This window comes from Podarcis gaigeae, assembly GCF_964106915.1.
Source record: "Podarcis gaigeae genome assembly, chromosome: 12".
NCBI classification, from domain to species: Eukaryota; Metazoa; Chordata; class Lepidosauria; order Squamata; family Lacertidae; genus Podarcis; species Podarcis gaigeae.
In genome coordinates this window covers 59,329,688-59,352,996 of record NC_139688.1, presented here as the reverse complement: position 1 = coordinate 59,352,996, position 23,309 = coordinate 59,329,688, and the positions used below count along the sequence as shown (strand labels likewise).

At 45.7% G+C, this 23,309-nt stretch overlaps 1 protein-coding gene and 1 long non-coding RNA gene across 3 annotated transcripts in view; one reads left to right on the top strand and one right to left on the bottom strand.

Moving 5' to 3' along the window:
- Window positions 1-797: 797 nt before the first annotated feature.
- LOC310828696 lies at window positions 798-19,520 on the bottom strand. Its single transcript, XR_014557063.1, has 3 exons — window positions 19,403-19,520; window positions 8,201-8,465; window positions 798-2,434 (listed from the first exon to the last, which is right to left on the bottom strand). It is a non-coding gene; the product is annotated as an uncharacterized lncRNA (long non-coding RNA).
- Window positions 19,415-23,309, top strand: part of EGFR (epidermal growth factor receptor) — a 151,295-nt gene continuing 147,400 nt past the window's right edge. For both annotated transcript variants that reach the window (XM_083706255.1, XM_083706254.1), the window contains exon 1: window positions 19,415-20,343. In XM_083706255.1, coding sequence (XP_083562381.1) covers window positions 20,214-20,343 — 130 coding nt within the window. In that variant the 5' untranslated portion in view covers window positions 19,415-20,213. The remainder of the gene's footprint in view (window positions 20,344-23,309) is intronic.

Genomic DNA, 23,309 nt, shown 5'->3' with positions numbered 1-23,309 from the left:
ATGAATGCTTTAAATTCTTTTTGAGTGAAGACTTTGCAAAAGGATTGATATATAGATTTTATTTTACTGGAGACTGAACACTGATATACTAATAAGCATGAATCCAATAACATTGTAACTTCTTTGGAAGTCCTAATTTGGAAATACATTCAAGTTAGCTTGCTCAATTACATTCTTTAATATTGGCTAAATAGTCAGGGAAAGCCATTGCTATGATTCTTGCAACATGGGACTTTAGTCTATGTTGAGTTGTATTAGAGATTCAATCCCAATTACTTGGTTTCCTCTAGGAGACTGTGGCTTGGTCTGTGGCTCCTGCTCACTGTGGGTGGTCTTGCTGTAAAAGCACATTCTTTGTGGAAACAGATTGCTGACTGCCGACTTTCAGTTTTTTCTTGTGCTGAAGGCAGGTTTGTTTTGAGGGCTGATACAGATCCCTTTGAAGCAAAAAAGGGAAAAAAATAGTCATTTTCCCCTTTTGTATTTACTTTAATATACATTTGATTGACTCCTTGCTGATACCATCAGTAAGACTCTCTGTATACAGTTGAAATCAAAATTATTCAATCCCCATTGCAAATGTTTATTATCAATATTTACAGACTTGTTATTTATTATTATTTGAATTTATATACCACCATAGATGCGGGTGGCACTGTGGGTTAAACCACAGAGCCTAGGACTTGCCGATCAGAAGGTTGGCGGTTCGAATCCCCGCAATGGGGTGAGCTCCCGTTTCTCGGTCCCTGCTCCTGCCAACCTAGCAGTTCGAAAGCACATCACAGTGCAAGTAGATAAATAGGTACCACTCCGGCGGGAAGGTAAACGGTGTTTCCATGCGCTGCTCTGGTTCGCCAGAAGCGGCTTAGTCACGCTGGCCACATGACCCGGAAGCTGTACGCCGGCTCCCTCGGCCAATAAAGCGAGATGAGCACCGCAACCCCAGAGTTGGTCATGACTGGACCTAATGGTCAGGGGTCCCTTTACCTTTACCTATATACCCACAGGTCTCAGCTGTTTACATTGAGCAAATCAAGCAAAATCAATTGAAATACCTCAATATTTCAGGTGGTTTCACCCAAATTCAGCTGGCAATGCAACTTATACTGGCTTCTCCAGTCTCACTATTATCCAACCCCCTGAATAGAATCCCTCACAACAGCACAAATACAAGTGTCGTCTCAAGAACACCTGGTGCAAGTAATCAAGGGCTTCATTAGTTGCACCAGGTGTGCTTGAGCTGGAACACATGAAATACCTGAACTGACTAGGGGTTTGCTGAGTGTCAAATTTGGCTGCATGTTAGAAATATGGCTACATCAAGAGAATGGTCTAAGAAGGTAAGAGAAGAGATCATTGCCCTTCACAAACAAGGAGCAGGATACAAGAAGATAATGAAGGCATTGGATGTTCCTAGAGACACTGTTGGAAGCATAGTTCACAAGTACAAAGTTAAAAGAACAGTGATTACACTGCCTGAATGGGGCAGAAAAAGGAAGCTATCTGCATGTCAGGGACTGGGCAGAGGAGGAATGGTGGAGACCACCTCCCCAACCTGACCCTTCCAGAGAAGAGGAAGGCAGTTTAGAATTACAGCAGGGGTTTGGGTTGAGGGAGGTCACAGCTCAGAGGCAGATGAAGGGAAAAGTTGGGGAATAATGGGAGAGGAGGAGGAAGAGGAAGCACCAGGGTGGTGACAGCTGACGGACACAGTGTCTTCAGAAAGCACTCCAGTCCCCCCCCCCCCAAATCCAGGCAAGCCTTGAATGTGGGAGAGCAAAGATCTCAAAGACCGAGGGCACTTGTCAGCACCCGTAGAAAGGATGACAAATGAGGAAGAAACAGGGATGGAGATTCACTTGGGACAATGCCATTATCCAAGAAGCCTCTCTCTGCAAATACTGTGGATGGTAAGAACATTCCTTGTCTTTATACGTTCCAGGGCAACCAGCCAGGGGAGTTGCTGGCAGCAGCCTGACACTTGAGGCAGAAACCTGATTTCAGAGAAGACAGGCTGGGAAAACCCCTCAAGTGGCTCCAAAAGAGCTGCAGCAAGACTTGGTGGCAGCAGACACTGAGGTTTAGTGAGCACAGTAAGGCGCATACTAAACGCAGAAGGTTTCCATGCAAGAACTCCAAGATGTACTGACCCCAAAGTACAAGAAAAGGTGGCTCCAATATGCTCAAATAAATAAGCCACAGAAGTTTGGGATTCTGTTCTGTGGAGCAATGATACAAAATTGGAATTTTTTGGTCCATGGATCAGCGCTATGTCTGCAGGAAGAAGAATGAAGCGCATGCTGAAGAGAACACTCCACCTACAGTGAAGCATGGTGGTGGCTTGGTGATGCTCTGGGGCTGCTTTGCATCCTCTGGTACTGGAAACTTGCAGCATGAGGAAGGCATGCAGGATTCATTGAAGAATCGGAAAAGCCTAGGAGGAAACGTCACACCATCTGTGAGAAAGCTGAAGACTGGAGTCACTGGACCTTCCAACAAGACAATGATCCCAAGCATACCTCAAATACCACCAAGACTTGATTGACGTAGTTCTGGAAGGTTCTACAGTGGCCAATGATAATACAGTCGTACCTTGGAAGTCAAATGGAATACGTTCTGGAAGTCCGTTTGACTTCCAAAATGTTCGGAAACAAAAGTGCGGCTTCTGATTGGCTGCAGGAAGCTTCTGCAGCCAATTGGAAGCCCCGGAAGCCCTGTTGGACATTTGGCTTCCAAAAATAATTTCTTTTTTTTTAAAAAAAAAAATATTAAGTTTTTTAAACATAAATGCAAATATAGTGAACAATATAACATATATCATAACATATTTTCTTCACTTCTTTTGACTTCCTCACGTCTCCCGCTCCCACTTGCATCGTTGTCAGTTCTTGCCCGCAATTTACCATCTTGTTTACATACTTATGTCCCATTCATTTAAAATATAATCTAATATTTCTCCCAAAGGTTTATGATTTTTCCTCAATCTCACTTAGCATCCTAATTGCATCTAATTTGGTGGTGGTCAATTATTTATGATCTAGCCTCCATCTTAACATTCAACCAAATTACAATACTTTTTTAAATAAATCTTAAATTTCTTCCAATCTTCTTCAACCTTCTCTTCTCCCAGGTCTCGGATTCTGCCGGTCATCTCAGCTAATTCCATATAGTCTATCAGTTGCATCTGCCACTCTTCCAGTGTGGGTAGATCTTGAGTTTTCCAGTGCTTAGCGATGAGTATCCTTGCTGCCGTTGTTGCATACATAAAAAATGTTCGGTCCTTCTTTAACACCTTCTGGCCGACAATACCCAAAAGGAAGGCCTCTGGTTTCTTAGTAAAGGTATACTTAAATACCTTTTTCAGCTCATTATATATCATTTCCCAGAAGGCCTTCACTCTAGGGCAGGTCCACCAGAGGTGAAAGAATGTTCCATCATTTTCTTTACATTTCCAACATTTGTTGCCAGACAAATGGTATTGTCAGGACTGCCGCTAGGTCCCAGCTCACAGAGGACCAACGCCCAGTGGATGTTATATACAAAAGTCTTTATTAAAGTTTAGTTTCCATTTCCAAGCTCTGGGCGCGCAGACCCACGTCTTAACGCTAGACCGGCTAAGTCCCCTCTGACTCACTGCTCCACCCACACCAGTTTAAGATTCTAGCCCGGCTCCACCTCTTGCGCTGCTCTTTCCTGCGCTGGGTCCTTCTGCCCTCTGGGGTTCCCTCCTTCCTGGACTCCTCTGACGCTGAGCCTCCTGAGTCTTGCCCCTCCCTCCGGCGGGCTTTAGGACCTGGCTCCCTTCCGGGGCTCCCCGCTGTGCCGCGCTCCTGTACATTTGAACTTGGCGTGCGCGCCCAGCCGGTGACTTTCCTTCTGACCGTTTCCCCGCTTCCTGATGTGGGTGTTGCCAAACCTGACTCCTCTCCTCCCTCTGGTGGTGAGGACACTGGTCCCGACTCCTGGGACTCCCCCTCCCCACTGCGCTCTGGTGGAGACGCTGGTCCTGATCTCCAGCTGCTGCTCAGGGACTCCCCGCTGGCCCCTTCCTCCTGGGGCTTCCCCCCTGGACCCCCCTTCGCTCTGGCCACCGGCGCTCCCTTCTGTGAGTCCTCCAATTCGCTAGAGAGGCTTGTGGAATAACTCTGGCCACTGTCACTGCCTGCGCCCCCCTCGTACTCCTCCTCCTCACTCTCCATTTGCTCCCCCTCCTGTGTCTCTCCTTCTGAACCCCTGACAGGTATATTTTGGCAAGTTTAACTGGGGTCATGTACCAGCTATATATCATTTTCATTACATTTTCCTTCAAAGCATTACATGCAGTGAAGTTCAGCCCATTGGTCCACAACCTTTCCCAGTCCTCAAACATAATATTATGCCCAATGTCCTGTGCCCACTTTATCATAGCCGATTTAACCATTTCATCTTGTGTATTCCATTTTAGCAGCAAGTTATACATTCTTGAAAGTACCTTAGTCTTAGGTTCTAACAGTTCTGTTTCCAATTTCGATTTCTCCACCTGGAACCCTAACTTTTCGTCATTTTTAAAAACTTCATTAATCTGAGCGTAATTGTCAGGACTGCCGCTAGGTCCCAGCTCACAGAGGACCAACGCCCAGTGGATGTTATATACAAAAGTCTTTATTGAAGTTTAGTTTCCATTTCCAAGCTCTGGGCGCGCAGACCCATGTCTTGACGCTAGACCGGCTAAGTCCCCTCTGACTCACTGCTCCACCCACACCAGTTTAAGATTCTAGCCCGGCTCCACCTCCTACGCTGTTCTTTCCTTCGCTGGGTCCTTCTGCCCTCTGGGGTTTCCTCCTTCCTGGACTCTTCTGACGCTGAGCCTCCTGAGTCTTGCCCCTCCCTCCGGCGGGCTTTAGGACCTGGCTCCCTTCCCGGGCTCCCCGCTGTGCCGCGCTCCTGTACATTTGAACTTGGCGCGCGCGCCCAGCCGGTGACTTTCCTTCTGACCGTTTCCCCGCTTCCTGATGTGGGTGTTGCCAAACCTGACTCCTCTCCTCCCTCTGGTGGTGAGGACACTGGTCCCGACTCCTAGGACTCCCCCTCCCCACTGCGCTCTGGTGGAGAAGCTGGTCCTGATTTCCAACTGCTGCTCAGGGACTCCCCGCTGGCCCCTTCCTCCTGGGGCTTCCCCCCTGGAACCCCCCTCGCTCTGGCCACCGGCGCTCCCTTCTGTGAGTCCTCCGATTCGCTAGAGAGGCTTGTGGAATAACTCTGGCCACTGTCACTGCCTGCGCCCCCCTCGTACTCCTCCTCCTCACTCTCCATTTGCTCCCCCTCCTGTGTCTCTCCTTCTGAACCCCTGACAGTAATGTAACCAGTCTCGCACTTTGTCCTTCATTTTCTCCAAACTCTGCAATTTCCAATTGTCTCCATCTTTTTCTAATATTTCCCAATATTTTGGCCATTTGGCCTCCCTATTGGGTCTTTTTCGGGCCTTAGCTTCCAGCGGTGAAAGCCACCTTGGAGTTTTATTTTCCAATAAGTCTTTATATTTTGTCCAGACATTCCAAAAATAATTTCAACTTCAACTCTCTGTGTGTAACTATATAATAATAACTACTTTCATATAATTTGTCTACCTTTAAAATCCATTTAAATTAAAGCTATCTAGCTAAAGCTGGCTGGGTGCACATTGCCAGCTTGAGACACAGATGGGTTGTTCTTTTTCTCAGGTTGGATCAATTTTGTGGCACCAGGTTGAAACAGATGAGGTTCTGCTGGCTTCATATTTCAATGTGTGTGCTGTATAAGTCCACCAAAGAACAAATATTGTTTGCTAACAAGAGGCTTCAAAAGCCTTGATGAACTGCATGATAGCCTTGTGTGCGTCACTCTAGAGACCCCGTGCCCCTAGTTTTGCAACAATTCCATGAATCCTTGACCTGTGCTGCTGAAGACCCTAATAAATCTGTTATGATTGGCCTGAGCAGACTAAAGAAAGAAAGAGTTATGTCCATGCAGTGCTGCTCCCTTTCACTGTACATTTTGGAGGTGTTTTATTGTGGAAGACAAATTGCATTTTCCTTATGGAAGGACAACAATTTCTATGGATAATTGTCTTACACTTGCAACAGAGAAAAATTAAGAATGTCATCCAGTCTAGTTACATATCTATCCTAGAAAGAAGACTGCTGTTGAAATGAAATGCTTCCCCTTGGAATAATAATGAATATTGCAAATAAAATCACATTAAACCAGCATGTTTAGGTATAACAAGGAGATGAAATCTCTTGGATGATTGGAAGCATCTCTTGGACAGGATTTATAGCTTGGAGACTACATGGTTAGTTACTCTTTAGAATGGATTCAGATTGCCATTTACCAAATGGCAGCTTACTGTGATGTGCAAGTAGCCACTTGGTAGACCAGGATATCTCTATTTATTCTGCCCAGCAGTAAGGTGTGATAAAATCATTTAAGGGATCTACTCTTAGTCTTCCCATTTCGTATCTGACATTTGGAAATATCATTATTTCCAGTTGCTATATAGTTGCTATATACACTTTAAGAAGAACTAATTGTGCCCTTGCAAATGCAACAGCTTGCCATTATAGCCCCAATCAAAATAAATGTAGTTATGATTAACCCAGGACCCATGGTTTTCAACTGGATTCAGTCACAACGTATTTTGTTGCATTCCTGAAGAAAATGAAATATTGATTCTCTCAAAAGAGGTCTTTTCCATTTCTGTAGATTACAGTGGGGATTTTAATTCACAGATTTCAGGATTGTGCGGCTGTTATATATTAGCCATTCAGTATACACTACAGTAATTTTATTGAAACACAAAAATGATCTGGTGTTCATTTATGTTTGTTTTGGTAATTTTTGTTCTGGTATCATTTCAACTATGCACAATCAACAAAACAACAGCTCACACTCATAAATCATTTTCAACATTATCTGACTTCTTTGGGCAGGCACAGAGTAGGTTCAGCATAAGGCATAACTAATTTAAAATATATCTAGTTTAAAAATATTAAATTCAGTTTTTGAACTTATAAGGTGGTCATATGCATCCCCTTAAAGGTTAAATATCACCTTTTTGGGAGGAAGATATTTAAACTGGGGACATGGTGCAGATTCAAAATATAAATGCACACACACTGGCACAATTTTCTGTTTTATTTGGGGACTCTGAAACTGCTATGAAATAACAATAAAAAAAGAAAAGTAAGTGATCCCACCAAAATGGCCTCTCGGTCTTAGTCAAATTTGCCTATTTGGGAAAATTCATTTGATCAACAGTTTCCAAACAGGTCCACCCTGCTCAGGCCATTTCAGTGAGTACACACAGGAACTCAAATGCTAGAAAAGAACATATTCTTCCAGTCAGGACCAAACTGTTCATTACATTGCTCAAGAGTTTTAAATCACATGCTTAGGACTGGGCACGTTGCTTTCTTAACTGGGAGATTTTTCAGCAGGAAAATGGCACAAAAAGAAGGAGTTAATTCTTCTCTCATCATACAGCAGTCCTGGTCCAGATTAAGGTACCCTGCAACTACTTTTTCTTAATAAGGAGACATGCCCAATCCCAAGCAACTGTTTAAACATCCTCCTAATGTAACATAATTTGGCCCCCGTTCTAGCTGTTCAAGCACACAAAGTGAGAATCTCAGACAGACAAATAACTGGACATACCATGAGCAATGGGGCAGACTATTGGTTTGAATAGAGCTGAGCAGAACAACAGTTAATGGTGTGAGATGTGAGCAGGGAAGTCCTGGATCAAATGTCACCTCAGCTGTGAACACATCTGGTGTAGGCACACAGTTCTCTCTGAACCTCAGACCCACCCCACAAAAGAGGGGAAATAATACCTGACCCCTCCCCTTGACAAGGTGGTTGGGGATAATAAAGTGCTCAGAAGCACTCTATAAATGCTACATATCACTGTGTGACTTCTGTGGAAAGAGCCCACATCTCATCACTCCAATTGAACGAGATTGTCCCAAGCATATTAGCATCCAACTGGTTTTGGGGGGTGGGGGGTAGGATCTTTATCTTTTGCCTTCTCAGGCTCCAGCCATCTGCTGTCTCAACTATTGCTCAATACTTAAGCTGCCAGAACCATTCTGAATAGTTGTCATTCTGGCCAATATCACTCTAGGAGGCTGTGTGTTGCAATAATTCCTATTCCCACCTAATGACTGAAAAACAAACATCCTACCCCTTCACTGAGTGTGCTGCTTTGAACAGGGTGGCGGTCCTACTGTATCTCCCCATCCCAGGTAGAGTCCAAAACATTTAGAGCCTCTTCACCGGAAGCAAAGTTTAAAAGTTCAGTATGGAGGCCTGAGAGGCTGTAAATGACGTGGGTAAGAACAGTGCTGGCTCCTCATTGCGTACCCTCAAACTGGATGATCAGAAGGAAACCTTTCTGATTCCCCCTGTGATCTTTCTGAGTGCTTCATGCAGCCGTGTCTCTCTCTCCCCTGTGTAGGAAAAAGGAAGCAAAGAGAATGTGGCTGGCTCAGGAGATCTATGCAGAAGCACACATGGAGCTGACACTGTCCACACTCCCTTAAATGAACATAGTAAGTTAACATTTAACGTTAACTCAAATTCTAAGGAACTAGTCAGTCATAAATCTTTGGGATGATTTATCTTTTCCAGGCAATGCTCGTTGTAGCCACTGTTGGCACACATAATGCAATGTCCAGATGTTGCGCGGACCCCTCTGGTTGAAATTATCAATTTGTCCCTTGACACGGGGACATTCCCAGGGGAACTGAAGGAGGCAGTGGTGTGTCCACTCTTAAAAAAAACTTCATTAGATCCCTTAGACCTATCCAATTACCGCCCAGTTTCAAATCTTCCATACCTGGGTAAGGTAATTGAGAGAGCGGTTGCTGAGCAGCTTGGTAGGTTTCTGGAGGAAACATCGGCATTAGATCCATTTCAGTCCGGTTTCCGTCCTGGTTTTGGGACGGAGACGGCTCTGGTTGCCTTAACAGACGATCTCCGTAGACAACTGGATCGAGGCGGGTCAGGACTGCTGATCCTTTTAGATTTGTCAGCAGCCTTTGACATGGTCGATCATGATCTTCTGGACCACCGCCTCGCAGACGTGGGGATACAGGGCATAGCCCGTAACTGGTTGTGCTCTTTTATCTCTGGTCGGGGACAGAGGGTGGCACTAGGGAGGGAAATGTCGTCGCGCCACTCCTTGGTGTGTGGAGTGCCGCAGGGCGCAATTCTCTCCCCGATGCTTTTCAACATCTTTATGCGCCCCCTTGCCCAGATTATCCGGAGCTTTGGGCTGGGCTGTCACCAATATGCTGATGACACTCAGCTCTATCTGCTGATGGATGGCCACACCGACTCGGCCCCAAACACATTGACCAGATGCTTGGAAGCTGTGGCTGGATGGTTTCGTGGGAGCCGATTGAAACTAAACCCTTCGAAGACAGAGGTCCTATGGCTAGGTCGGGATGGCATGGGGATGGGGGACCAACTCCCTTCTCTTGCGGGGGCCCAATTAGTGCCATTGCCTTCCGTTAAGAGTTTGGGTGTAATCCTTGACGCCTCCCTTTCCATGGAGGCGCAGGTTACAGCAACAGCCAAGGCGACATTTTTCCACCTTCGCCGCATCAAGCAGTTGGTCCCTTACCTTTCCCGCCCTGACTTGGCCACAGTGATCCATGCGACGATCATCTCCAGGCTTGACTACTGTAATTCGCTCTATGCGGGGCTGCCCTTGAAGCTGTCCCAGAAACTCCAGCGGGTGCAGAATGCTGCCGCGAGCCTCCTCACGGGGTCTCTGCCATGGGAGCATATTCACCCAGTGCTTTTCAAGCTGCACTGGCTCCCGGTGGAGTACAGGGTCAGATTTAAGGTGCTGCTTTTGACCTTTAAAGCCCTTCACGGCCTAGGACCCTCGTACCTCCGGGACCGCCTCTCCTGGTATGCCCCACGGAGAGCCTCAAGGTCCATAAATAACAACACCCTAGTGGTCCCGGGCCCTAAGGAAGTTAGATTGGCTTCAACCAGAGCCAGGGCCTTTTCAACTCTGGCTCCGGCCTGGTGGAACGCTCTGCCTCATGAGACCAGGGCCCTGCAGGATCTGATTTCTTTCCGCAGGGCCTGTAAGACAGAGTTGTTCCGCCTGGCCTTTGGCTTGGAGCCAGTTTGATTCCCTCCCTCCCTCCCTCTCTCTCTCTTTTCCCCCCTTCTTTTCCTTCTCCTCCTGCGAAGAGGCTACATTTTAATATTTTAATGTTCCATTATTTTAATTGTGTTTTATTTTTGTTTTTAAGTTTGTAATCATTCATCTTGTTTTTATTATTGCTTGTAAGCCGCTCTGAGCCCGGCCTTGGCTGGGGAGGGCGGGGTATAAATAAAAAATTATTATTATTATTATTATTATTATTATTAAACTCTAAATCAGTCATTTTAATTGACTCCTTATAGGAGTGGAATAAAAAGACAGAAAACAAGTTTAAAGAGAATTGAAATTTGTTTCAGAAAGGTTTTGCTTCTCATCCATTGTTCTTTTGTTACTCAAGTCAAAAAAGTTTTTGAAAAAGAATAAAAACATGTAAAGCCTGTTTACTAAAGGTACAGTATATGGAACAAATGGCCAGACTGTGAGTAGCAAATCCTTTTAAACTGCATTAAAAAATTATGTGTAAGAAACTGAGAATGCTTCCAGACAGTCACTATTTTGTGGTGAGATCCAATCACATCCTGGCAAATGCAGGTCACACAATTAATGCTGATTCAGTGCTCTTGTGCATCAAACCTGCTCCCCCCTCCCGACCTTTTGTGATAAGAAAACTGATGAGAAAATATACTGGAAAGCATAGGAGAGCAATTAAATATTCCAAAACAGTCCCAAACCAACAATGAAGGAATTTTAAGTTTACAGAGAAAGTCCATGATGCAGCAAAGCAGATGTGTTTATTTTTATCCCTATAAAGAAAATGTAAGCCACCCAAATATAAACAAAACATGTTAAATTGTCTGTGGGTATTATGCATAAGAAATGGAAACAATGCCATTTTAAAAGTGATAAAACATTAGCTTTGATAGTAGGAAAAGCAAGTGCTCTGTCATAAAATGATCTGTCACTTTAGAAGGCAATTACTAGACATACAATATTACTTATAGCTGTTTCTTCATTGATTTCTTCTCCATTGTTCATGTAGACTATATGCGTATCTCATAGTGCATGGAGGATTTAAGTACTTAGGTATTAACCTCAACACCACAGACACAAGACAACATATAGGGGCTGTATAAAGGCATTCAACAAGAACCTAGAAAACAGAAGCATCTCAGTCTTAGCTGGCTTGAGCGAATAGCCGTGGTCAAAATGTCAGTGTTACCTAAGTTCTTTTTTTCTCCTTCAAGTTTTGCCTATCCTTTCAGCTAAAGAGATGGCAAAACAAACTTAATGCATTTGTGTCAGGAGGCAACAAATCTAGGAGAAGCAACAAAACTCTCTACATAGAACAAAAGGAGGAATGGGAATGCCTAACCTATTAAAAAAGATGTTAAAATATAGCATTCTTGCTTAGGTTGATGGGAGAAGAGTAGACCAAATATTATTTATGTATGCCACCACTGCAGCAAAATTTTGTTACCCCAAAGATGGAAATTACAAGAATTACCAATGGCTGAGGAGTGGCAGATGAAGATGATTGAATATGCGGAGTTGGCCAAATTGACTGTGAGGATCCAGAACCAAGGCGACCAGAAATTCCAGAGAGATTGGAATAAATTTACTTTAGCTGAAAGGATAGGATCTTAAAGAGGCTATTGTAAAAAGTTGAAGACACTAGCAGGACTGACATAAATCCTGCAGCACAGTGTAATAATAATATCTGACCATAGAAGGATTTGATACATATCAAAGGACAGAAACTGACAATAGAAAGGCGTGTACAATTTATGAGGAAGCAGGAAACCAGTTGAAGGGAGGGAGGGAAGTCACGAGCTCAGGGGAGCAAATGCATTTGATTGATTATTGTAATATTGTTATATTTTATTAATGAATATAATAATAATTATATTAAAAAAAATAAACTATGCTGCTTTTCAAATTAAATCCTTGATCCCATTGCTCAGAGGGAGCCCTGGGGTTCAACTCAAGATGGTCTCTTCCAGACCTTAATGGGAGCTCGCCCTTTCTTCCCTTTGTCCTTGAAGGCGGTAAAGGAAAACAGACAGTCCATTTAGTACTGTAGATCAGTACTTATGTGTGGAGAACATGGAGCAGAACACTGGCCCCAGACCCTGAACCACTGATCCTGGATCATTCAGCTTTCAGACACACAGATAAATATTAACAGTTCAAGGATTTGAAGGACATAAGCATTTCTACAATCCGTGACCTGCTTCCCAGAGGGAAAGCAATTTCCAAAGAGGAACTGCAAGGAAAATTAAAAGGCACTCATATTACCTGGTTTCAGGTAGCCCAGGCTCATTCTTTTGCACCCTCTTTGGAGTGCAGGGGACACAGCCTAGCACTTGCTTTGTATGAATCCTTATGAAGCAGGATGACCTGAAGGGTGCTGTTTCCCAAATATTAGATCACGAAGTGGGGGATGCTAAAAGGTAAAGGTAAAGGTACCCCTGCCCGTACGGGCCAGTCTTGACAGACTCTGGGGTTGTGCGCCCATCTCACTTAAGAGGCCAGGGGCCAGCGCTGTCCGGAGACACTTCCGGGTCACGTGTCCAGCGTGACATCGCTGCTCTGGCGAGCCAGAGCCGCACACGGAAACGCCGTTTACCTTCCCGCTGGTAAGCGGTCCCTATTTATCTACTTGCACCCGGAGGTGCTTTCGAACTGCAAGGTTGGCAGGCGCTGGGACCGAGCAGCGGGAGCGCACCCCGCCGCAGGGATTCGAACCGCCGACCTTTTGATCGGCAAGTCCTAGGCGCTGAGGCTTTAACCCACAGCGCCACCTGCGTCCCCACTAGATGCTAGAGGCCTTCAAATTGTATGGGAATCAGACTTAGGTCACCCAGTTGAAGATCACAAATGGGAGGGTATCAGGACCACTATCCCACTCAAAACCATCTCTGCTCGCTTACAGGAGGCCTTGCTCAAGGTCGTTCTCTGATGGCACTGGATGCCAGTTAGGATGGCAAAAATTAATCCCTCCCTTTCCCCTTTATGTTGGAAGGGCTGTGGAAAGCTTGGCTAATTTATTCATGTTTGGTGGGAATGTCCTCATATTAACAACTTTTGGAATAGTGTATTGTCCATTATATCTGCAATTACAGGCCAATCCCTTTTCTCCAAATCCTGTCTTAGTCCTACTATCTTTGGACTTAGACTTAGGCTCCACCCTGCACCACAGCAAACTAGTAGAACTCTTACTGACTGCAGCATGATTAGCAATAGCTCAGCAATGGAAGAACCAGAATGTAACCCCCCTGAACATGTGAGAAAATAATATAAGGGATATAGCAATGTCTGAGTGTCTCACCAGATGCAGGAGGGCAATTAAAGGCATAACAAATAGTGACACCTTCCAAGAAATGTGGACCTCTTTCTTTAACTATGTTAATGACCAAAATCAAGACCTTCTTATACCAGCTCAATATTCTCAGTGGAGAGATATAATTGCATTTGAATTTGCATCCCCAAATTATGCATCTATAATTGATTTTGCTGCAACATGGCTACTGCTTTGGAAGAATATATAACCAAGGCGTTCTCTCCCCTTTCAAGCAGCACAATTAACAAGGGAACTCCAAAAGGCTGGATTTTTGCCTCTACAATAAGGATAAGAATGTTTTTGATTTTGCTGCTTCTTTTACCTGTGCTAAGCAAGTGCACATCAATAAATGTGGATTGAAACATGTTCTTGTCTGCCTTTTATGATGCACTGATTGCTATGTATTTAGTTTATGATGCTTTGTTATGACTTTTGTTCTTGACAAATACATTCATTCAGCCAGTTAAAAGTAAACAACAACCTTTTTTGATGCAGGAGGAACTGGGGCAGAATGCAACTGCAGGTAAAGACCTGGGTGAAACTTTACTTGTTATTCCTCAAGTTTCATTGAACTAAAAACCAGTAAAACTAACAACCTACAATGATGTAATGATTGCAAAGCTAGGTAATCATTAACAGCATCAGCAACGTTTGGTCATTACATTGCTAACAGCAGTGTGTCTGCCACACTGCTGCAGCTGAGGGGGTGGGAGGTGGGGGTGTTCCATGCCTTCTCAGAAGACACTGAGCAAGAAGCATCAAGGCCCTGTGGATAGTGTTAATAACTTGTTTGTACCATTTCCATGAACAGGCATAAGAATTCCCCTTTAAGGGTTGTTTCCACACCAGCTGTTTAGTCTGGAATTGAGAGAGCAATTCACTCATTTATCAGGGAGACAAACTACTGCATTCCAGTGTTTTCTACAGTATCATCCTGTCCTTTTTTTAAAAACACCCAGGTTGTTGCAATTTTTCTGGCTTTGAATAGATTTTCAGCAGCAATCTGTTCCATGCAGGATTTGCATAGCGTGCCTATCCACTGTATACGAGCCCTGCTGGATCAGACCAAAGGCCTTTCTCACCCTGCATATTGCTTCCCACAATAGCCAATCAGATGCCTGCTATTGTATTCAGGGACACTGCCTATGATCTTGGAAACAGCATAGAGCTATTATGACTCATTATTATAAATCAGAGTTGGAATGAATCTAGTCCAACGAATGCTATTTTTCTAGAAAAAGAGGTGCTGGAATTCACCATGAACACCTTCCTTTTTCTCTTAAAATTGCAATGGTGCTGAGCTGAGAGATGCTGGAAATGAGTTCTGGCAAGTTCCTGGCTGAATAAAAGCCTTGAACCCCCTTCCATGCAGGAATATGCAGGTGGCTCATATGGGAACCCAACCCACAACCTTGGCATTTTATCAGCACCATGCTCTAACCAAATGAGCAAACAGATGCTATTGATAGCATTATCTTCCATGAATTTAATCCCCTTTTAAAGCCATGAAAGTTGTGGTAGTAAATCCCCCTGTTTACCTTGGTGCTGTATGAGGAAGTACTTCCTTTTGCCTTTCCTGAGTCTTCCACCATCCAGCGCCACAGAATTATAGAATTGTAGATTTAGAAGGGACACCAAGGGTCATCCGGTCCAACCCCCTGGATGACTCCAGGTTCCGGTTAGACAAGTGGGAAATTCATTCTCTCTCTCTCCACTCCCCCACCCCCACATATGTATAATTGTATACACCTCTATCATGTGCCCCCATCCCTCTCTACTCATCACTTTCCTTAACAAAAAGCATCAAGCATTGAGTCCTTGTAGACTACTTGCTCCAGTTCCCTGATTATTACTGCATCTTTTCCACATCTGCAAAGTCACACAACACTTCCAGGTGAAATACATGGATGAAAAGAGTGTTATGCTTTCATTTCTACACTTCTTCAAAGTTTGCAATAAAACTATTGATTAAAAAATTGAGGAATGGGGGAATTTACCCTCGAATTAGCAGCCACTCCCTGCCCCTTCTGTTTAAGAGAGAGCATGCATGGGCTTCTCTTTGCAAACAGTCCTTTCCCCCATTTGAGCAGATGAGGAGCAGGAAAATGCATTGTGATTGAAGAAGAGCTTCCAGAACACATTTTGCAGCCGCTGTGTAGATACAAGAACAGGAACTACAGCTATTGCTAAACTGGCAAAACTAGGCTGCTCCCTGTCTGTTGTTTTCTAATAAATTTTCCTTTTAAAAAGAAAATACCCTTTTGCCTGCTTCCTGACACAATCTTTGCACTGAGGGAAACTGCATGACATTTGTGAACATTAAGATTGTGGTAGACAACACAAGAGATACAAGAATTCTCTGCCTAGAATTGTCTCCCACAGCTTGTCACAAGCAAACAGAATGGAGCTTCCCCAATATCTGAGGCACTGATAAAGCTATAGTTGTAGCCTCCAATCCCGTCCCATTTCCAAATGAGGCACTGGGAAGGAGACAGACCCGTGCAACATGTTCCCCTTCTCATGTTATACTCACAAGGAGAGAGCAGGCGTGAAGCTCAGTTGGACCTAATCCTCTTCCCGATGGGTTTCCAAGAGGATTGGGCATCTGAAAGCAACTCCTCTCTGTTCCTGTTCCAACTTCTATGAGAGACTATGCACCAAAGGTGCACATTTGCGGAAATACTCATAATATGAAATCTAATACCAGCAGTACATAGGCCTTTTTATTCAGAGCAATTTCTTGAGACCAGGCAGCATAAACCTGTTTTGTTTCATTCAGCATCTAGAATCAAATGTTGATTAACACTGAATTTAACTCAGGAAGTATATGTGCATGTGTCTGCTGTCTGCGGTTGTTACAGCTTCTTTCCTTTGCTGGGTTTTAAGTTGGGGGGGAAGTTGTGGTATGACTTGATAGATGTTTCTAAAATTGTGATGGATTCCCCTGGGGATGGATTCCCCTGGGGGAAAATACATTCCTTTACACCAGTAGTGAGGAGGTTTTGGCCTATGTGCTGCACATAAATTTTGGTCTAATTTCATGCAATCTGTCAGACACTCTAGCACACTCTTGCTCTGGACCACTCCTCTGTGAATTGCTTCCTTTTCTACAAATGCACCTTGGGTTTGTGTTGAGTATGTGTGTGTAAGAGAGAGGGAGGAAGACAGTGGGGAGGAGATTGGGATGCTACAGAGAGGGAGAGAGGGAGATACAGATACAGAGTGGCATAGGAAGGGTGAGAAAGGTTACCTTTAAGTGACTGTGCTGCGCTACCCAAAGGATGATCAGAAGGCATAACATGATCTACTGAAAGATCTCTGAGTAATTTATAGTAGATGGGCAATGGTTTTTAACTTCCAATTGTGTAATAGCAGCAGCTGCAACAAAAAGGCTTTCCTTCCTAAATCAGACTGATTGTTAATATGGTATAGGGATATTTAAAAGCACTACCACAGCTGGGCGGCAATGCTCACTCCACCACTGCCTTGCTTTTTAATCAGATTGTTTCCTATTCCAGAATTTTATTCAGAAATTTTCTTTAAAGAGATGGCAAATTACTGTAATTTGACCTGAAGGTGCTGCTGTGCAATGCCAGGTCAATGACTGATAAGACCACTGCCATCCATGACCTGATAGTGGATGGAGGATTTGGCCTGGCATGTGTGACTGAGACCTGGTTGGATGAAGCAGATGGGCCTGTCCTTGCCGCTGCTTGCCCACCAGGTTTCTCTTACGCACAGCAACCCAGGTCATGTGGGCGGGGAGGGTGTTTACAGTGATTTTTAGGAAGTCATTAGCTTGCACCAGGCATCCTATTGGGAAGCCCCCATTTTCTGAGTGCATGTTCTGGAAGTTGGGCAATAGGGGAAGTACAGGATTCCTTTTGGTGTACCGACCTCCCCACTGCACCAAGGATTCCCTGCCCGAGCTGCTTCAGGTGTGGTGGATGTTCTCCTGGTGACACCTAGTTTGGTTGTCCTGGGGGATTTTAACATCCATGCCGACATGACCTTACAAGGGGCCGCTCGGGACTTCGTGGAAAGCATGGCCTCCATGGGGCTGTCCCTGAATATGTCTGGCCCAACTCATAGCCGCGGACATGCCTTAGACTTGGTGTTTACCTCTATGGATGTTGGTGATCTGACATTAACTAAAAGCGAAACAAAAGAAGTGCCATGGTTGGATCACTTCCTGGTGCAACTGGACTTCTCTGCAACCCTTCCCCTCTGCAGGGAGGTGGGACCAATTCAGATGGTCCGCATCCGCCACTTAATGGTTCCAGAGAGTGGTAGGGGATGTTTTATCCCATGCTGATGGCCTTTCAGCGGATTTCTTGGTGGCCTGCTGGAATGCGGAGTTAACCAGGGCTATCAACTGTCTGGCTCTTAAACGCCCTCTCTGACTCCATGGACCGGACATGGGTTAGAGCTCAGTGTCGAGCCTACCAAGTGGCAACAGTGACGGCGAAGAGGACCTTCTTCACCCCCTCTATTGCATCTGCTGGAAACAGCAGCAGGAGGCGCTTTCAGGTGGTTTGCAATCTAACAGAACAACCTTCACCATTGGGGCTTGGCAAGGACTCCAAGATCTCCTGCAATTATTTTGCAAAGTTTTTTGCAGATAAAGTCGCTGAGATTTGGAAACAGGAAGACTCCACTGTGCGGGCAGGGCCAGGGCAGAAGAGTGCTAGAGTCCTGTCTAGTCAAGTTGCATGGGATCAATTCCAATCTGTTACCTCCGAGGATGTGGACAGGCTGCTTGGACAATCCTTGCCCATCCTGGCTCATAAAAGCGAGCTGGGAAGGGCTGGGAGATGGGCTCCATGGGGTGGCAAATGCTTCCCTTTGTGAGGGAGCCTTCCCAGACCCACTGAAAGAGGCGGTTATTAAACCGCTTCTTAAAAAAACATCTTGGGATCTGGCCGATATAGCCAACTATCACCCAGTCTCAAATCTTCCATTATTGGGCAAAGTAATTGAGTGGGTGGTTGCTGAACAACTCCAGGCACGCCTGGAGTATGCAGACCATTTGGATCCCTTCCAATCGGGATTCAGGTCTCATCATGGGAGTAAAACTGCCTTGGTCGCGCTGGTTGATGATCTCCGGTGGGCTAGGGACAAAGGTGAGAGCTGTTTCCAAGTTCTAATGGATCTCTCAGTGGCCTTTGATACCATCAGCCACGACATCCTTCTGGACCATCTAGAGGAGCTGGGAGACCATTATACAGTGCTTCTGCTCCTTCCTCCTGGGCTGTGTCCAGAAAGTGGTATTGGGGGATGAGTGTTCAGACCTCACTTGTGGGGTGCCTCAGGGTTCCATCCTCTCCCCTATGCTTTTTAACATCTATATGAAGCTGCTGGGAGAGATCTTCAGGGGTCTGGGCTGGGTGTTCATCAGTATGCAGGTGATACCCAGCTCTACTTCTCTTTTAAATCAAAACGGTCTCAGTCCTGTATTTCTAAAGGAGCGTCTCCACCCCCATTGTTCTGCCCGGACACTGAGGTCCAGCTCCGAGGGCCTTCTGGCAGTTCCTCCACTGCAAGAAGCCAAGTTACAGGGAACCAGGCAGAGGGCCTTCTCAGTAGTCCCTGTGGAACGCCCTCCCACCAGATGTCAAAGAGAACAACAACTACCAGACTTTTAGAAGACATCTGAAGGCAGTCCTGTTTAGGCAAGTTTTAAATGTTTGATGTTTTATTGTGTTTTCAATGTTTTGTTGGAAGCCGCCCAGAGTGGCTGGGGAGGCTTGGCCAGATAAGTAAGTAAGTAAGTAAGTAAGTAAGTAATAAATATTATTAATTATGATTACAACTGCCCTGTGATCTTTGGATGGCGGTACATAAATTTAATAATAATGATAATAAAAGCATGCCCAGAATGTTTAGGGAGGGAGGGGACAGGATGGATAGGCCAAACTCACTTAGGGTGGCCTGAAATGAAGCGGCCGAAATGCGCAAAGTAGGATGGCCGGACTGGCCGGCCTTCGAGGCGCCCCCTCGGCTCCCCGCTCTATGACTGCGGAGCCCTCGCTGGCTTCGCGTTCCCGGCCTGGCTTCCCACCCGCCTTCCTCCTCTCCCCATCTCCGGGGCTTGGGAAGCTGCAGGTCGGCGAGGCGGGGCAGCAGTTGCAGCAGCCGCAGATAAGGAGGACCACAGGCGGCGGCGGCGGCGGCGGCGGGGGCAGTGCGCGTGCGCGGGGCTCAGCCCAGCTCAGCCCGCCCGACTGGAATTTCTCGCCCTTCCCACCAGCGGCTGCGCCGGGCAGGTACGAAGCTCCACCTGAAGGCAGCGCGGAGCGAACCTCCCGGGCCGCCGCCAGCCGCGCTTCTCCTTCTCCCCGAGTCTCCCCGCCGCCTCTTTCCCTGCTTGGCCGGAATCCTCCGAGGGAGCCGCTGGAGCGCTTGGAAACGCGGCGTCGACGGACCGGGGGAAAAGTTTTGCCGGCCAGTTCCGCGCAGAGAAGGCAGCCAAGCAGGCGCGTCTTCCTCGTCTTCGCCGCTGGCCCGGCGCCTCCCGCGCACCTGGAGCGGGGCCGCAGAGGGCCGGCTGCCGGGAGAAGCGCCCCGTCCGGCGGCCCAAGAGCCTCTTCTCGCTGCTGCTCCTCCTGCTCCTCCTCTCGGCTGCCGGAGAGCAGCGAGCGCGGCAGGCGGCGCTCCCCTGGCATGGTCCCGGGCGGCGCCGGAGAGGCAGCGCGGCGCGAGAGGGGTCGCTGAGGAGCCACCCGGCGGGAGATGGGGCTGCGCGGGGCTCGCTCGGCTTCGCTGGCCGGCCGAGGAAACTTCGGGGCGAGGCGCGCGGCCGCCGCCCTCCTGGTGGGGCTGCTGGCCGGCAGCTTGTGCGGCGCCGCCGACGAGAAGAAAGGTGAGCGCGGGGAAGGGTCGGCGCTCGGAACTGGAGTCCGGAGGCGCCTTGGCTTAGTCAGGAGGGCGCTTTGCACGTGCTCCGTGGCAGTCAGCGCCCCTGATTTTGCCCGCCCGCTGAGTTAGTATTTATTTTCCCGCGGTGCTGGCCCAGACTTGGATAATTCCCCTGTTTTCACCTGTGCTAAAATACTGACTTTTTGTGTCGGGGAATTGTCTTCTGGGGTTTTCCCTGGGCGCCAGGGAAGCCCTTGGTGTGGACTCCCCACTCCAGACTGGCTCTGTGTGGTGGCGGCTTTGCATCAGATGCCTCCCAGGTTATCACAGAACATTTGCCATAATTGTTTGATAGTAGTAATAATATTTGCTAATAGTAATCCTTTTGTGGGGAGCTGAGACTGTGATAGCGATCAGTTGTTAGGTCTTGGAGGGAAAGCTCAATATGGTGAAAACTAGAGGTGATACAAGTGCCACAATTTCTTCCTGACTTCCTGGGTAACTTGCTGGCGACTTCAGATTTTTCTTAAATAACAGCACAGAGGTAACAGGAACAAGTTAGACACACATTCCCACTATACCCAGTGACTTCTTTGGAATGACCTTCTAAGAATGAGAGCCAACTTTGTCTGCCATTGAGGTGACATCCACCCCAATACAGAACTTGTCCCAGAATATTTCCTAGTTATTTTTCTTATTTTGTTCATATTCTAAAGTGCTGCCTAGCTTCTGAAAGGTTATGTCGTAATAAATTTATTTGCTTTTAAGGTACCACATGATTCTCTGGGGTTTTACAGGAAGAGACTTGGCCAAGACGAACAAATTGATAGTGGAGAGAAGTCTGTTGTTTATGTGTGGACTTTGTCAGTTTCACAAGGACCCAAATACCCTGCGAAGTGGTTCCTGCCCAGAGTTCATTATCCTTTTCCTGTAACGTGGGGAAAACCACCAGTGATTCATAGGAATGCCCAAGCCTAGCAACTAGCATTCCAGCCAGACTTGAGGTTTGCAAGTTCAGTGTGTTTGTATGCTTGGTTCCCTGTCCCAACCTTTTAAAATGACTTCTTAACTATCTGGAAGGAATAGTTGAGACCAGTGCCTTTTCAACTCTGCTTTTTCTAAAAAGAAAAAGGGTTAGACGTTATTAATGTAAGTGGTTCCCAATCTATGATGGAAAGCCTTGTCAACCTCATAGGAACTTGCCTGGAGTTTCATCCACTCTCTCCGTCTCCCTTCACTTGGCTTAAGTTTAAGAGCTGTAAAGAAAGTGTTCTGTTGTTGCTGAAAAACCAGTTTGAAAGCTGCAGCAGGGATGGTGGGAGAGAGTTTTGTGGTGGTTATTTTGATCTGTAAGTGGTTTCCCCTTTCTTCATCTTCCCTTCACTTTTGTGAAGTTTTTAGAGCAAGGAGCCAGCTTTATTTCCAGGCAAATTTACTTATTTTGGAAATCTGTCAAAAGGGAGGAAATGAAGATTTTCTTCTTTCTTTCCCCTTTTACTGCCTCTTTCCCGAGGGAAAAACCAGCAGCTAAAAAAATCTGATACATGAGCTGAGCAAAAGTAGTTTAAGCATTTCATGACGCTGGACAATAAAACTAACTTTGAAAAGGAGAAACGCCTCTCAGAGGAGCTTATTGCACAATCTTAACATCAAGAAGTTTTTCTCTCTGCTCCAAACAGCAAGTTCATACCTGTTGATGGTGATGTAATTGGGGCAGGGCTGCCTTTTTCTTTTCAGTAAACTCCCATCTGCCTTTGTGTAGTTGTGGCTAGCCTGAGTTGGGTCCTTGTAGAATAAAACTGCAAAAAATGTATACTGAAAACAAAGCATTTAGCATTATGTACATATTTGATATAATGCTATTAAGGGATAACTGCAGACAGGTTCTGCTATGGTCTATGGACTAACACATATTTTAATTAAAAAAAAACTGGTGGCAGGAATAACTTTCTTGGGTCAACAGTGTAACTGAATTTGGGCTGCAGCTTCAGTTTTTAATGTTATGATGGGGATGCAAATTGTGTTTGTTTCACCCTCAGTGTTGTATACTGTCAAGGACAAGAGCGGATGTATCTGTTTTGACTTTATCTTGTTCCCATAGTTTGTCTGAAGATTTATAAAGCAATAGTTAGAGGTACCGGTATTTCACATTGTATTTTTCCAGGGTATCATAAGGGGAAAAGACAAATCCCCGCCCTTAGGAGCTTACAATCTAAATGTCAACAGTGAAGGAATCTGGTGCAGTTACATGTTCAGTTCTGGGGGATTAAGTGATAAACTGGCTTAATAGTGTTATGTTACTATCATGGTTCCAAATACATTCCACTGAGCACGGTGCCTGCTTTCTATTGGCAAATACTAATAAGGGGGCATGATCTAATATTCATTTGCTGTAGATAACAATAAGTCTGCTTCTATAAGTTTATTGGCTCCCAGTACATTTCCGGGCACAATCCAAAGTGTTGGTGCTGACCTTTAAACCCCTAAACGGCTTTGGCCCTGAATACCTCAGCCCCCGTCATTCAGCCCAGACACTATGGACCAGCTCTGAGGGCCTCTGCCAACTCCCTCACTGCGAGAAAGGATGTTATAGGGAACCAGGTGGAGGGCCTTCTTGGTAGTGGTGCCCACCCTCTGGAACACCATTCCATCAGATGTCAAGGAGTTAAGTAACTATACAACCTTTAGAAGACACCTGAATAGGGAGGTTTTTAATGTTTGATGTTTTATTATGTTTCTGTATGTGCTGGACTGCCCAGAGTGGCTGGGGTACAATTATTATTATTATTATTATTATTATTATTATTATTATTATTATTCTGCTATAAGAGTTGGAAGCATCAGTTCTACGAGGAAAGGCTGTAATTGCTTGTGTCTTTTAGATTAGAAAACATAGTGGAGTTTAATAAGAGTATCAAAGATGCATGGCTTCCAGTGGCGTATGGAGCCCTGGTGACACCCAGGGCAGGT